Source organism: Vicugna pacos, chromosome 18 (genome assembly GCF_048564905.1).
Source record: "Vicugna pacos chromosome 18, VicPac4, whole genome shotgun sequence".
NCBI lineage: Eukaryota > Metazoa > Chordata > Mammalia > Artiodactyla > Camelidae > Vicugna > Vicugna pacos.
In genome coordinates this window covers 33,620,651-33,636,817 of record NC_133004.1, presented here as the reverse complement: position 1 = coordinate 33,636,817, position 16,167 = coordinate 33,620,651, and the positions used below count along the sequence as shown (strand labels likewise).

The following is a 16,167-nucleotide window of genomic DNA, read 5'->3' as shown; positions in this document are numbered from 1 at the left end:
GGTCTCCTCTGGGGCTGGAGTCACCATTTCCGGGTTGAGTAGGCAGAAGGTTGGGGAGGAGAGACTTCAGGGAAGCTGGAAGTTCTTGGGAGAGTGAGAAGGACAGAGGTTCTTAAATGACCAGGCTTATCTTTAGCTGCCAGATTCCAAAGAGAATTCCCCTGTATCTCTCACCACAGGGACACACACCCCTAACCTGCTCCCCATCCCTGGTCAGTCATTCATATACCACAGACATTTAATATACCCCATCATCTACACAAGTCCTCTCACAATGTCCAGGGTCTTTCCCCCTGCTCCCCAGCTTAGACCCCTTCCAGAATCAGCCTTGTCCCCTTTCCCACTCCAGGAATTCCCTGCCCTCCAGCCCAGGCTCTGAAGTCCTGGCTTAGAAGGCCACACACCTAGTCTTATGGAAGGTAGGTAGGGAAGTGGGGCTCTTTTTCTAAAGCTTGAAGCCAACATGCATTCTCAATTGCCCCAGATTCATACACTCACAGAGGATGCACTTGACCCCCAACCCAGGCACATGGGCCTCCTTTCCCTGAACCCGTGCCACCTGCATCCTCCACCTGAGGGCAATTCACCTGGACCACCCTTACCCATCTTTGCCTTATTCTAAATGCACCTCCTTGAGGAGCCCTTTTTTTTTTTTTAATGGAGGTACTGGAAATTGAACCCAAGACTTCGTGCATGCTAAGCACCCACTCTACTACTGAGCTATTATAGCTAACCGTCTACCCCAGGAGACCTTCTTGATGCCAGCCGAGGTCAAGCTCTTGTAAGTGGCTTCTAGAGCCCCCATTCTTCCTCCACCACAGTTCCCAGCTTGAAATTATTCTGTAATTGCTGATGTGATTAGATGATTCAAGTCCGTCACCCCTACTTCACTATGAGCTCAGGAAAGGCAAGGAGGGTGTCTGCTCGGTCTCCTCTGCCCCAGAACATACTAGGTGCTCAGTAAATATTTGTGGAATGATTAGCACTGCCAAACATTCTCACACTTCACCACATGCAGATGAGGCTGCAGGCTCTACAGAAGGGCCTAAAAGGGCCCTAGCCCGGAGGTAGACCCAGGTGTCCTGGGCTCAAATGCCAGGCCTCCGGAGGGAAGGAGGGAGGAGCAGCTGTGGCCCCACAATAACAAAGTCTGGGCCAGGCGCTGGGGGGCATAACTGGTCCGGGAGACCAGAAAGACAGGACCCAAAAGCAGTTGGGTTGGGAGTCCAGCCATCAGAGTTTCCAGCCCTGCCTGAGGCTGCTCAAACCCCAACACACGCAGACGCACACCAGCACACACAGTCGAGGTGTCTGGAAGGACTCAGGACTTCAGTGGCGGCAAAAGAAGCCAGCCAAGCTGAGCGAGGAGGGCGGGGCCAGGGGAGGGGCGGGCAGGTAGGTGCCCTTTCCAAGGGAGCTGCCACTCCGGAAGGTGTACTGCAGACCCAGGACGTGCTGGAGACGTGTCCTCACTGCCGGCGGCGGAGACCCCAGCGTTTCCCTTGGTGTCCCGTTCCTGCGTCCGAAGCCAGCCTTTGACGCCTGCTCCCTCTTCCCTCTGGTCCCGACACCTGGATCTTCCCTTCCAACCCCACCCTAGGTCCCTTCCCTTGGGTGCCTGGTCCCTTCCCAGGGCCCCTGGTCCCTGGGCCATGGCCCAGAGGGTGCGCCTGGGGCTTAGGTGGCCGGAGGCTGTGGCCACTGCGCTTTTGCTTGGATTAGTCCAGAATGGGATGGGTGAGTATGTGCCGGTGGGGAGCGCGGGGTATGGGGCGGGGCTGGGTAGTGCACTGGGGCCGAGGGTCTATCCCTTTTCTGGGGCATATCCCTTATCCTGGGTTCAGGAACCCCTAGCTTTAGCCTCCCTAGTTCCTGGCCTCTCCCCTCAGCTTTGGCCTCCTGGGCAGCCCTCCAGAGAAACGGCAGGTGCTTAGAGGTCTGGGAACTTGAGACTTCCCTCCTCACCCTCCCTTTTTCTCTTTCCCTCCAGGAGCTGAAGGGTCCGAAGGTGAGGCTGCTGGGGGAGATGGGGGGAGGGGAAGGGGCGGGGCCGCAGACCCAGATTCCCCTGGAGCGTTTGAGTGCCTGACCCTCTCTCTGCAAAGCTGTCTCGCCCACTCCTGTTGTCTTATCACGTTGATCGCCCACTGTGGATCAGGTGCCCCTGAGGAAACACAGCTGTCACCTAGATTTGGGTAATGTGGTGATCAACATGATTAGGTCTCCTGAGATCTCTGTGAGGCAGTGATCATAGCCCTCAATCTATGGATAAAGAAACGGGCAGAGAAGTGATTTGCCCAAGGGCACGCCACCAGTAAGTGACAGAGCTGGGGTTTAAATCCTGGTCTGACTCCAAAGGTGGCTTGTTTTGAGGGAAACAGACCAAGGGTCTCCTTGTTACACTGCCCCACTGCCAGTCAGGTTTGTAATCCTAGCTTCACCATGCATCTCGGTGCCCGAACCCTCACCTCTAAAATGAAGTTGATTCTATCTCCTGGGGCTGTCCAAGGAGTCAGCAAGATAAAGGAAGTGAAAGCCCCTTCAGGGCCTGGCATTGCTAGAACTATTGGTCCCTAAATGGTAGCTATTGTTCCTTTTATGAGGAAAGGAGGAGGAGCCTGGCTGGGCGGTTTTCCCTGCTTCTGGGAAGGTGACTTTTTGAAGGTCATTTGGGTCCTGCTCCAAACAGCGGCCTTAGCAGGGGTGGGGCTGTCCTGGAAACAAGACGTTCACACCCTGAGAGCCCAGCTATTCTGTTCATTTGTTCAACACACATCCGTGACTCCATCTGTGTGCCCAGCCCTGTGCTGTGCGCTGGGGACACGAGGATCTGCCCTAGTCCCTGCCCCTAGGGAATGCCCAGGTAGGTATGGTTGAAGCACAGTCATAACTAGAAACAACCGTGTCTGAGAAGCAGGGGCCCTAGGACCAGGGCTCCAAGGCATCACATAACTCAGCCAGCAGGGTCAGGCAGGCTGCAGAGAGGCTGATGTCTGAACCATCTCTGTAGGCAAACAGAAGTTTGCTGAGCAAAGTAGGAGTGAGGAAAGTTTCTAGGCAGAGTGATCTGAATAAAGGTCTGGAGATGAACAAGTGTGTGGCCCAATGTGATAGCAAGTGTTCAGAGGGATGGCTGGAGTAGACAGCACTGCCATAGAAGGGCTGGAATCTCCTTCAAGGGCAGTGCAGAGCAAGGGGAGGATTTAAGCAGCGGTATGACCTGGCCAGGTTTGTGGTTCATAAAGATCTTCAGACTTGTAAGGAATGGATCAGATGGAAGGCGGGAAGGCCTGAGAGGAGAGAAGCTGGATGTGATCTTAGTTAGGTCCTGGGTCGAGGAGAGCAAGGGGGCAGAACTGACCATGACTGGTGAGCCGTGGGATGGGGACAAAGGGCAGCCGACTTCTATGAACTCACTTCCCCAGCTCCAAACCAGACCTCCTGGGCTGTGTTGGGAGTGGCAGGGCTAAGGACGCGGTTTGTGGGCCCCAGAGGGCCTGACCCCCTCCCCTTCCTCCCCGGCAGCTTCCTGCGGCGTGGCCGTCCAAGCACGTGTCGCAGGTGGTAGCAATGCAAGCCCTGGCCAGTGGCCCTGGCAGGTCAGCATCAACCACGACGGCATCCATGTGTGTGGCGGTTCTCTCGTGTCTGAGCAGTGGGTGCTGTCGGCCGCTCACTGCTTCCCAAGGTATGAGCTGGGGTAGGGGGCAGGGTGGGGAAGTCAAAAGTGGGCTGGAGGTGAAAGTCCAGGGGGTCACTCTAGGTCAGAGGTTAGGGTTCTTGGGTTGACTCGAGGACTATTAATAAAATCTGGAAGGATCTGTCGGGAGGGAAGGCCAGAGGTCACAGGTCACAGGATAAAACTAGGATGCAGTGGGGGACCTGTAAGGTCAGAATCTGAGGTTGGGTGCCACAAGCAACAGGGACCAGGGAACCGGGACAGGTCTCTCGGGTCCCAGCCTTCGCCCCTCTGCCTGCAGGGATTACCACAAAGACCACTACGAGGTAAAGCTGGGGGCCCACGAGCTGGACTACTACAACTCTCAGGCAGAGGTCCGCACCGTGGCGCAGGTCATTTCCCACCCCAGCTACCTCCAGGAGGGCTCCGAGGGTGACATCGCGCTCCTCCAGCTCAGCAGCCCCGTCACCTTCTCCCGCTACATCCGGCCCATCTGCCTCCCCGCTGCCAACGCCTCCTTCCCCAATGGGCTCCAGTGCACTGTCACTGGATGGGGCCACGTGGCCCCCTCAGGTGAGGTGGGCGCTGAGGTCTAGAGGGGAGCCACCTCAGGGCAGGAGGCCCTGGGTAAGCATCTTTTGCCTCAACAGTGAGCCTCCAGGCCCCCAGGCCACTGCAGAAACTTGAGGTGCCGTTGATCAGTCGTGAGACCTGTAACTGCCTTTACAACATCGACGCCAAGCCCAACGAGCCCCACGTTATCCAGCAGGACATGGTGTGTGCTGGCTACGTGAACGGGGGCAAGGATGCCTGCCAGGTAATTGCAAGGGGTCCAGGGGAACAGACAAGACGTGTGTCTTGGGAGGTGAGGGCTGGATGGCGCTGACTTGGATAACTGGAGGGCTGGGACCTAGTCCTGACAGCTTTGGTGTGGCTTTTCTCCTCAGGGTGACTCTGGGGGCCCACTCTCCTGCCCTGTGGAGGGCCTCTGGTACCTGGCAGGCATTGTAAGCTGGGGTGATGCCTGTGGGGCCCCCAACAGGCCTGGTGTGTACACTTTGACCTCCAGCTACGCCTCCTGGATTCACCACCAAGTGGCAGAGCTCCAGCCTCAAGTGGTGCCCCAAATCCAGGAATCCGAGCCTGATGGCGACCTCTGCAGCAACTACGGGGCCTTAAACTCTGCTCCAGCCCAGGGCTGGGGGTGGTCCATTCTGCTGCCACTAGGTCTGACCCTGGGCCTCCTCCGCCCATGGCACGAGCACTAAGCTACTCACTCTGGGAGCCGAGCTGCTTCTGGGACCTCCACATCACACCTGAGGACAAACGCCTGGCCCCAGGATGGCCCTGGCCCTGGGACCTGATGGGCCGCTCCTTCCTCCCAGGACCCTGTGGCAGCTCAGAGCACCACCCTGACCTCTGACCCACTCTTCTGAGTTGTTCTTTGGGACTATAACCTCCACCACAGGAGTTTCCTGCCTGTGGTACTGGCGAGGACCTCTGGCCACCTCCATCTGTCCACAAGCCTACTGGTTGGGCTCCTATGGAGCCCCAAGGACCCTAAGCTATGAAAACAGGCCCTGGCTGCCCACCTGTTTCTAGAAGACTGCCCAGGTGACTGCTGCTGAAGGGCTGGCTCCAGCATGTCCTGTTCTGCCTGATCAGCCCCATCACTGCACCCTCATACTGCCTTCTGGGCTGGGGCTGCCTCCGGGCAGCATGTTTTCAAGGACAGAAAAGGCCCTAGTCTTGCCCCATTGGCTGCCCTGCCCCCCTTGAGCCCTAACTCCTTGACTCCGGAGGACTGAGCCCCCGCCGGAACTGGGCTCTGACTCGCATCTGAGGTTGGGGGCTAGATGAAGCAGGAAGGAGTAAAATGTTCTGAGAATAAAACAGCTATGTGTGTTGACATGAAATGAAGGACATCGGTTCCAGGCCTCTCCCTCCTACCTCCAAAGTCCACAGCCACCAGCAGAACTTACTTTATTAAAAAAAAATGATGAAACCGGTCTGTACATATTTACAGGCTAAGGGGCAAGGAGGCACAGGTCCAGCAGCGGGGGCACAGGCCGCTCACTTCTTGGAGAGTTTGACTTGCTTGTGCTTGGGGGGTGCCCACTTGAGGCAGACAGAGTCCACTGCGGGGAGAAGAGGCGTGAGAGGAGGACTGGGCCCCCGGGCCCGGCCCGCTCACACTGGCTGCTCTGCCCTGGGCCCAGGCCAGGTTTCACCCCGAGGTGAGAACAAGGGCAGACTGAGTCCTGGCGGGGGCGGGGCAGGGAAGCCCAAGAATGAGTGGCCTGCCCCAGGCTTCGGTCCTGGGAGCTGGTCAGACTGGTTTGGGATCAGGTGACAGCAAAAAGGAGGCCTTGGCTCCCAGCAGTCCTCACACCTACCCCCACCCCTACACACACACCCTGGGCAGCCCCCCACCCACCTGTTATGGGTGGCTTCTTATACTGGGCACTTTTGAGGTGTTCCTCCACCAACTTGGGTGTGACACAGATCACATGCTGACCCTTCCAATACTTGACCATGTTGAGGGACTGCAGGGTGCTGATGATGTCATTCTGGGTGATGCTCGTCATCTGGCTGCAGGAAGGGAGTAGAGCAGATGCTGTAGGGGGTTCTCTTGTGGGGTTTAGCTGGGACACCAAAAGGGGGCAAGGAGATGGGATCATGGCCAATCTGAGGAGAGTCCTTGCCTCCTTGAGGGTCCAGGATGCCTCTCTCACCTAAGGTCCTTGATGGACAGTGTGCCCCGGAAGTCTCGCAGGATCTCCAGCAGGACCCAGGACCAGTAGCTGCGGTAGCTGAGCTTGCCCAGGTCGGACAGCGGCTTCTCAGGGGAACCTACAGTGCTCTCCAGCTTGGACAGCTCGTAGCCTGGTGGCAGTGGAGATGAGGACCCTCAGGACTCAGCCCCACCCTGGCACCCCTCACCACAGCCACCCTTCCTGGACAAGCCAGGAACCACTCACTGAAAGCAATGAGGAACTTCCCATAGCCACGGCGCTGGTAGGGGGGCAGGGTCAGGATGCAGGCTACGTTGTTTCCATCTGGAGACTCCTTCTCCTGCAGGGGTGCATGCTCAGGGCCTCTGGGGAGGTTCAGCCCCCACGCAGTCCTCCCTCCCTCTCTCAACCTGGGCTTCCCAACCTAGTACCTTTGAGAAGTAGCCAACGATGTGGGCCCCCTGCCTGTCCACCTCAGTTAAGATGTAAAAGACAAAGGGCTCCACGTCAAAGTACAACGTCTTGTGGTCCAGGAAAAGCTTGGCCAGCAGACACAGGTTCTGACAGTAAATCTGAGGGGTTGGGGAGAAGGAAGCAGGCTCAGGGAGCAGGTACAACTCTCCCACTCAGCCCCATTGAGGCCTGGGCAGGAGCTGCCACCCTGCCCTGCAAGTGCCAAGCTCCAGAGAGCAGCTGGTGCCAGGCCAGTGAGAAGTGGGCTCCTCACCAGAACTGTCATGTTTAGAATTGGAAGGAGCCTTAGCATGATTTTGGATCAACTTGGTATCTGACTTCTGATTGTTCATAGCTGTGTCTCCAGCACCCAGCACAAGGTTAATCATGCAGCTGGGGGCTTGGTACGTTTGCTGAACTGGTGACCCTTGAGCCTGACTGAGGTCTGTGCTGTTGGCCCACTTGGCTCCACCAGGCCAGAGACCGACGTCAGAAGACCTTGAGGTTGTCTCCATGGCACAGACTAAGGACACCTTTCCCATCCACTCTCATTTGACCCAACAATTGTGTGAGCCCAGCATTGCTAGACTCAGTTAGCTTACGAGGAAATTGAGGTTCTGGGCTGGGAAGTGCTTGCCTGAGGCCTCAAAACTGGAGAGGGTATAGCTGGAAAGAACACCCACATCTCCTGGTGGAGCCCTTTCTGCCACTCCCCCCCCCACCCCCGTTCACGCTCAGGAAGACAGAGCAGGAGGCTCGGGCCGGGCTAAGAATGGATATTCCTCAAGCTATCTATCACAACGCTGGCTGCGTGCCAAGAGGTCACCAATAATAACAAAGGCACATGTTGGCGAAGCCCCTATGGCATGTCAGGCGCTGTGCTAAGTACTTGACTGTGCTATCTCATTTATTCCACTGACCAGCCAAGGAGATAAATATTACCATGACTTCTGTCTTATAGATGAGGAAACAGGAACAAAAACCTTAAGTAACTTATCCAAGGTCAGCCAGGAAATGACGAGGGCGATTTGAAGCCAGGAGCCACTCAGAAGCTTGCCCTCTTTGTCTCACACTCAGCTGCCCTTCCAGGGGAAACTGGGACACTTGGGGAGACCTTCTGAGACTGACTAGGCAAAGGCCAAGTTCTCAATTACAGCAAAGTAGGCCCCAAAGGCCCCACCCTGCCCCACTGAAGTGTCTCTCCAGGAACAAGGAACTTGGCTGTCTGAGCCACTGAGCTCTCAGGCAGGAAATCTCACACAAAGCAATTCCCTCCCAGGAAAAACAAACACCTTTTCTTTAGGCAGAAAGAGAAAGTGCTTTTAAGAGCAGCCTTAGGCAAGACAATCTCCACTCTGGGTTCCAGATCTGCCCAAACTAAGCTACCCCATCAGAAGAAAGGTCCCCGAGGACAGAAGGGAAACCCTGTGCCCAAGGCTGGCACCACAGGGCCACGTGTTTATTGCACACCTGACCACAGGCTGAGTGCCAGGCCAAGTACATGCCCACAGCCCTCTTCTCATGCTAAGGCTGGCCTCTACCCTTTGGCGACAGTGAGGTGGTCAGGAAGTGCCCAGTGCATCCCCTCCACCTCCCACAGCGCCTCCGCCGTGTGGCTCACCTTGTGGTCTTTGCCATCCACCTCGTACACAGAGATGTTGCTCTTGCGATAGATCTCCTTCCCTGGGGGCTGCCGCCACTGGCACTGGCCCTGGGGTGGAGATGCAGAGACACAGGCATAAGGCCCGGAGGTTCCCCGCGGGGGGCCCATGCCACCCTGTGTGTCTGGAAGCAGGCCTCTGCTTCCCTCTGCTTCCCCATCAGCAGACACGGGGCTCCACCCTTTACCTATGTGGAGTAATCCTCCCAATCCTCCCAGCCTTCTGAGGAGACATCCTATTTCACAGATGGAGCAATTGAAGCACAGAGAGGCTAAGTGTGCTGGCTCGAACAGCACACAGCTAGATGGTTTTAAGTCCAGATCAATGTGATTGTAGAGGACTCTGGAGGGCTGGCATCCATGACAAGGCATTTCCTAAACCACATGCATTGGCCGCAGTCTACCCTTTGGGAAACACCCCACTGCACGGCCCTGGAGGCTCCTGTGTACCAGTGCTTCCCTCCGTCCACACCCTGTGGTCCCACTGCTCGGGGCTGGGCTTCCTTCCTCTTTTGCACAAAGGAACCTGACCCTGGTAAACATGTACTGAAGAGCCAGGGACCCCAGAGGGTCCTCATTCCACAGAAGAGGAAACTGAGGACCAGGACGGGTCAGCAAGTGGGCCAAGGTCACTCCAGCAAAGGCAGAGTCAGGCCTGGAACCCAAGTCTCCCAACCCAGGAGCAGCCTGTCCTGGGACTCAACAGCTCAGGTCTGATTCTCCTCCCCAGTGCCACCGCCTCAGCCAGCCCTCAGCTTTGATGCCCACCCAGCTCACCAGGCCTGGCCCGGCCCGGCCTCACCAAGTGGAAGCGGTAGCTCTTCTCATATTTCATGTACTTGAGGCAGTACTCGCAGAGCCAGAGCTTGGGCTGTTTCCCATAATCTTCGGGGAACGGTGAGAAGTACCAGGCATCAATTTCGTAGTTCCCAATGTGGATCTTGTCCACGTACTTCACTTTAGTGATCTGTGGGTGAGGTGGGAGTGGCAAGCAGTGGGTGGCTCAGTTTGGGCAAGGAAAGCAGCGAGGAGGGGGTGCCCAGTTAGGACCCCTTCCCCTGCTTACCGCCTCGTGTTCCTTCTCCAAGGCTGCTGTTGTGGGGTCCATCTCTGCATAGGTCTGAGCGAGAAAGAGCGGTGGACAGAGGTGAATCAAAGTGGTGGTCAGGCCACCTCTCCCGTCCCACAACCCAGTGCATCCCTCTTGTCTTCCAGACCTTGTCCCCTGAATGACAGTAATCACCATACAAACAGCACACTTGTTTTATGTGGTTTAAAGCTAGCTGGTCCAAGTCCTCTCCCATCTGCCCACCCACCCAGACATCTCTGATGCCCCAGTTTGGACCTTTTGCCAGGTGAATAGGGCCAGGATCAGGAGGCTGGGTTCCAGTCCTTGGATTCAGCTGTACAATGGGATCAATCCAGCTCTGCCAAAGTTGTTGTGAGACAGATGAAATAATGGATCTGGTCTTCTACACCCATTGCAGGAACTGATGTGCCTGGACCCCTTTCCTGCCATGGGACTGCTTCCAGAGGCCCCTCCTACAGGCACATCAGACTCTAGGTGTCCAGAAAGGAACTCGACCATTCCTCCCTGCAAACCTGTTCATCCTCCTGGGTCTCCCATCTCACTGGGAGCATTACCCTCGGTCCAGATGCCCAAGAACAATAAGCCTGATCTCAGGACTCCTCCTCCTCTCTCAGCCTGTCATTCGATTAATCGTCATGTCCTGTCGACTCTACCTCCTTGTCATCTCTGGAATCAGTCCCTCTGCCCCACTCCAAATAGCCACTGCCACCATCTCAGGTCTGGACAGTTGGCCAGGCCTCTGCAAAGTCCCAGCCTCGAGTCTTAGCACCTTCAAATCCACACCACTATCAACACTCCTCTTTCCGGTCTTCATGCCTTTGCACACGCAGTTCCTTCCGCCCTGAATGCCCTTCCCTCTCCTACTGCTGCCAGCAAATGATTACTCAACCTGGCCTGAGCATGAGCCAGGTGAGTGTGTGATGAGGCAGAGCTTTGCAAGCAATCACGTGTAATTGTTTTTACAATGCTCTTTCCTGTCCTTCAAGGCCCAGCACCCTTCCTATCCCCTCCAGAAGCCCTCACTGGATTCTTCCGAAGCAGAATACATCCCTTCCCAAGTCAGGAATGTAGTGGTCAACAACAGTGTCCTCTGATGGCCCCTCCTTCGTCTCCCCTATTTTCCAAGTCCTTGGAAGGCAGGGACTACAAGTCACATTGCACTCACAGGACACCCTGTTCCTACATCAGATGCTGTAGGAGAAACCAAGTCCAGCCTGACAGTGGAAGGCCTATAACCTCTGCCAGAGTAGACGGCAGCCTTGCGCTTAAGTTGAGAAGGGAGAGAGGAGCCAGCATTTTACCCAGAACCCTCTACATGTAGCACTTCACCTGGATGGCCTCATAAAACCTTCTGGGCAACACTGAGATACAGCATTCTTACTTCTATTTTACAGAAACATAAACAGGCAGGGAGAGGTGAGGTCATTTGCCCTTGGGGACTAGCCAGTTGCCATTTATTCCGAGTGCCAAGCACTCACTCCAGAGGCATTACTTAAGTTTAGTCCTCAAAACGAGCCTGAGACAGGAGTGCTCATTATCTGCACAGCACAAAAGAGGACGCTGAGGCACAAAGAGGTGTGGTCACAGAACTGGTACTCAGCACAGCTGGGCCTGGGGCCCTGGTCTGTCCAACTCCAAGCCTAACCCCTGCAAAGATGAGGGAAGGAAGATTTCCCTCCTCACCTGTCTCTTTAAAACACATTTTCCAACTCACAAAACACAATCCTCTTCTGCAAATACGGTAAAGAACTACAAAAACACTACTTTTCTTAAATGCTGCAATTTATTTAGAATTAAACATTAATTTGGTTTTGAACAACTTGGCTAATTGTTAACTCGCTGATTATTCATTCTTTGATTGTATCACCACTGGCCCATTGTCCTCCACCCTGCTGACTGCCAGCTTAGAGGTGTATCTTTGAGACTGAATTTGTCAGTGCAACCTGGTTGGGGAGCTAAGAAAATCTTAGATCTGTGCTGCCCACTAAAGGAGCCACTTGCTATGTGTGGCTACTTAATTTAAGTTCATTTCATTCAAATAAAGTTGCATTCATAGTCGTACAAAACACATTTCAAGTGCTCAACAGCCACACGTGGGTAGTGACTCCTGTACTGGACAGCACAGATACAGAACATTTCCATTGATCACAGGATGTTCAACTGGACAGTGCCTGCCTAAGATGTTAGAGATCTTTCTAATTCAGGGCATTTCAATTTTTTTTTACCACAGCACTGTAAACCAACGGGCATGCTGATACACATACACACACACACATGTATTTATGCGGGAAATAAAAGGTCCTGAAAATACTTACCTTTAATAAACTACAATGCACTCTGATATTTTCTGTCCTATTCTATTTTGTCCATTTTTGAAATTTAAATGGTCACAACCCACTGAACTATTGTGGCAACCTAACAGTTGTGCCCCACAGTTTGCAAACCTTTGCTGCGAAGCCCATGATGTACATTCAGACTAATGAAATCGCAACCTGGTTGAAAATGACTGGGTGCCTTGAGAGCTCCGTGAATCCTGTTCTCATTTGCACAGGCCATTTCACAAATCAAGAAACTGAGGCTCAGAGTGGGAGGAAGGAAACCCACCAGGGGCACGCTGGCTTCATGAAAAGAATCCAAGTTTTGGAAATAAATGGCAGGAGTTTTTCTAAGATGTTTCAAAGTCACAGTTAAGTGCTTGTGCCCCAAGGTAGGATGATCTAGTTGGCAAATTTAATTCCCGACTGGGTTCCTTAAACTATTTATATCTCCCTTATAAACTGGGGATATAGAATGCTTACCGTGTGAAGTTGCTGTGAAACTTCAATGAGATCATGTATTAAAAAACTCAGCCTAATACTGTGACTCACAAGCCAATAAACATCTGCCATTATTATTCTAATTTTGGCTCACCCCTTTACTAGCTGTGTGACGTTGGGCATGTTACTTAACCTCTCTGAGCCTGCTTCCTGCTTTTCTCACAGAGAAACAATGATTCCTGTGGTGTTGAGTTGTCAAGAAGGATCTGTTGAGTTTACACACATACAGTAGTCAGCAAGCTGCTTAGCAAAAGCAAGTGCCCCAAATCACTTTTTCTCTTCCTCCCCTTTAGACTTCAAGTCGATTTATCAATGTGGCACAGCCAATAGGGGGGAAAAAAGGTTATCGGTGCAGGAGGCCCGAGTTTCAGTCCCTGCTGTGCCATTTCCTGGCCACGAGACTGAAGCCAAGCCCCTGTCCTCTCTGAGCCTGTTTTCTTGTCTGTGAAGAATACACGAGAAGAGGTGGTAAAGCCCCCGACATGCTGTAGGAGCTTAAGAAATGGAAGCTGCTGTGGTTCCAGCACTGGGACCCAAGGGAGTTGGCAGAGGCAGTTAAGCCTCCTGGGGCCCTGGGGAAGGGGAGGGGCCCGGACCTTCTGCACATGGTTGATCTCATCGTGCTTGCGCTTCTGGTTGCGAGTGATCTTGCGCTCAGGCTGCTCAGCCAGCTCGCTTAGGTACTTCTCTGAGTTCTTCTGCACGGCATCCTTCACTGTCTTGGTCAGTGCCAGCCGGTTCTTGTCCACCCATTCGTCCAGTCGTCGGTTAACTGTGAGGATGGGCCATGAGGGGGCTGCCCATCCCCCTCCCCTCCTCCCACCCAAACCTGGAGACCCCAAGTCACTCACAGCCCACATAGTGCACATAGAATTCCTCTCGGCCCTCCTGATCATTCACTCGAGACTGGATCACTTCAGCAGAATCTGTGAAGGAAAAAGGCTAGGATCACCAGGAAAGAAGGCAGGGCTGATCCTTCGCACTCAGGAGCAATTTCCCAGATTCCAGGGCCAAATGTAAGCAAACTTCATCTGCCAATACCTGCCAGTCCCTTCAATCACTGCCCGTGAGATGAGCCAGACTGGGGCTGTTATTCTTACTTAGAGATGAGGAAACTAAGGTTTACCCAGGCTCATCTATTTGAAAAGTGTTAACAGCTAATACTTAACTGAGTTTAAGCCTGGTTCCAAATTCAATGCTTGTTTTACTTTACTCCGTCGTTCATTTGTTCAGGGGTCACAAGGGCTAGCTGTGGAATCAGAGAGCCCCACTTCCTAACTGTATCTACCTGAACAAGTTATTCTGGCTTTCTGGGCCTCAGTTTCTTCATCTGTAAAATAAGGATAACAGTGTCCACCTCAAACGGTGAGTTAATGCCTCTAAAGCTTTCAGTATAGCACCTGACAACTAGCAGATCATTTAATAAATGAGTGTGGCAACCATTGCATGTGTGACCCTGTGCTGGGTTGCTGCTGGATACAGAGGATTCAGTGATGGATCATGAGTGATCCTGCCCTCCAGAAGTTCCCACGGTGATGGGGTAAGTAAGACAGACAGACAACAACATAATGGTACATATACTGTGGCTGAGGTATGAAGAAAATGTTGCAGGAACATACAGAAGGGAACAAATCACTTTGCCTGAAGGAAGTCAAGAATGGCATCACAGGGGATATGATGCTAAATGCATGAGCAGGACTAGCCAGCTGAATAAGGAGAGAGAGAAGAAAGGGCATTCCAAGCAGAGGGCATCAGCGATAAAAGGCATATAGTCTTTATAGGGTATAGTGTGATCTGGTCTGGCAATGACCTTTGCTAGGGGTGCTAAAAACCAAAGAAGCCACAAAGATCAATGCCATTCTAAGGAATTTGGGGTTTATGTGAAAATGAGGCAAAGCAACATAGGAAAGGGGAAGCTCATTTTCGTGTTCTAGGAGGTCCTCTCCGCTGGCGACTGTAGGAGACGGACAGAAGGGGAAGTCACAGAGATAAGGGAGACCAGTGAGCAAGCAGTGTTAACAAGAAAAGGGAATCAAGCCTAAGATTGGGCAAAGAAGTGGAATGGGAGCTCTGGATACAACAGGAAGAATCTGGCGAACGCGCGACTGCTGGTGGGGTTTGTAGGCGGAGCGGGAGAGAGCCCTCAACTCCCGGTTCTCCCTACTCTGGCCCCGCCGCCGCCCTTAAACCCCGCCCCCGGGCCCCGCCCTCACGCCAGGTGCTATCCGGCCGCCGGCACAGGTACGTTTCTCCGATCTCCACGGTGACTTCCGGCTCACCACGCGCCGGGGTCGGAGGAGAGACGCGGCCAGGGGACGGAGCGGTCCCCTCGACCGCCACATTCTCCCCGGGCCCAGGCTCGCCCTCCCCCACGACCCCTGAAGTCGCCGCCGCAACCGCCGCAGCTGCTCCTTGCGCCGCCATCGCTGTAATGGAAGTGACGCCAGAATCCGGCGCCGCGCAGTATCTTTAGCTCCGGGTCAGCTATGCGTGGAGGAGTCCGCGGCAGGCTGGAGGGTGCGGTCTGTGACGTGGCAGGAGCTCATTGGCTAGTGCGGCAGTCTCCGCGGCAGAAGACGTTGACTGTGCCAGTTGTCCTGAAGTTGCTCGTTTTCCGTTTTGAATTACGGCTGCACCCTAGAGTTGAAAACAGGAGAAAGGCTTTCTTGATGTGATGCCTCAGCTCGATCTTTTTAAGACCTTTGTGCCTGAGGAAGCCAAGGTGTGCCAGTTATCAGGAGGCGCTGCCCCTGTTTTACCGAGGCGGAGCCAAAGCAGCACCCCTGGAAGCCTAGTATTAGGGCGGTGAGCCTGGAATCAACACCCACCCTGTGCTGACCATTTCCTCCAGCCAAATACAAGTCACCCCGTTTTTGAAGACTGAAGAAACTGCCCTCCTTGTTCAGGGGGGAAAAGGAGACATTTGGGGTGTGGGAATCAGGACTGAGTGTGTACTGGGATAGCCAATAAATCACTCTCACAGAATCAAGCCTTTCTAAAGAAAGGATCAGACTCTCCAAACCAGATGTCCCCTGAACAGAAAACAGCCTAAGGCAGTGGATATAACAGAGAGCGTCTTAGGCTTAGTGAATGAGGAATCCCTGGTTATACAAGTGTGTCCATTCCCAGAGCATCGTTAAAGGTTAAACTGTATATGCCATATAACTATATAAAGGTGAAACCATATATGTATCTATCTTTTATTCCTATAAAACAAGTGTATTGCACAATGCCAGACAGGGGAGGTGTCAATAAACATTCCTTTTAGCCACTCTGAGTCGTCTTTGACTTGTAATTTGGTTATTGGGCTTGGAAACAATTCTAAGAGGGGTGGAATGCTCGAGACCTAAGGATGAGGCTACAGATGAGGAAATACCTAAGTTAAGTATTTGTGGAAAATGGCAGTGCTGGTAACTTGGCTTTGGGGAATAAAGGAGTTGGGAGGGGACAATAAATGCCAGTTGTCTGGCAGCATAGGAAACAAAAAATAAACAGAAGTCAGGCAAGAAAAAATTAAAAACTAAAATTCTACCTTCTCTCACTCTCCACCCACCCCTAGAACTATGATGATTCACCCAGATTCCCCAAAATCTTTTGTTGTTGCTTCTTTGTGTTCATATAACCTTCGATGTGCTTTAAGAAGCCAGCACCAGAGACTTATTTGGTGAAGTGCCCCTGTGGCTAATAGACCTGTTTTGCCTCAAAAGAGCTGGAAACAGAAGTTCTCAGCCCGG

The 16,167-nt window shown here is 53.5% G+C and overlaps 2 protein-coding genes across 3 annotated transcripts; one reads left to right on the top strand and one right to left on the bottom strand.

The window, feature by feature from the left end:
• The first annotated feature begins 1,081 nt into the window (after window positions 1–1,081).
• Window positions 1,082–5,572, top strand: PRSS8 (serine protease 8). Of its 2 annotated transcripts, XM_006201436.4 has the most exons (6): window positions 1,084–1,737; window positions 1,991–2,008; window positions 3,526–3,688; window positions 3,981–4,252; window positions 4,330–4,496; window positions 4,627–5,572. In XM_006201436.4, exons 1-6 carry the CDS (start codon window positions 1,653–1,655, stop codon window positions 4,945–4,947), a joined length of 1,026 nt encoding a protein of 341 aa, XP_006201498.1. In that variant the 5' UTR covers window positions 1,084–1,652; the 3' UTR covers window positions 4,948–5,572. The 2 variants fall into 2 exon arrangements, with proteins under 2 accessions (XP_072799090.1, XP_006201498.1); XM_072942989.1 differs by lacking the exon at window positions 1,991–2,008 and having other exon boundaries at window positions 1,082–1,737.
• A 73-nt stretch (window positions 5,573–5,645) lies between these two features.
• On the bottom strand, window positions 5,646–14,915 carry KAT8 (lysine acetyltransferase 8). Its single transcript, XM_006201326.4, has 11 exons — window positions 14,647–14,915; window positions 13,285–13,359; window positions 13,030–13,205; window positions 9,594–9,647; window positions 9,330–9,494; window positions 8,489–8,578; window positions 6,846–6,986; window positions 6,661–6,754; window positions 6,415–6,565; window positions 6,117–6,271; window positions 5,646–5,817 (listed from the first exon to the last, which is right to left on the bottom strand). Exons 1-11 carry the CDS (start codon window positions 14,855–14,857, stop codon window positions 5,753–5,755), a joined length of 1,377 nt encoding a protein of 458 aa, XP_006201388.1. The 5' UTR covers window positions 14,858–14,915; the 3' UTR covers window positions 5,646–5,752.
• Window positions 14,916–16,167: the final 1,252 nt, after the last annotated feature.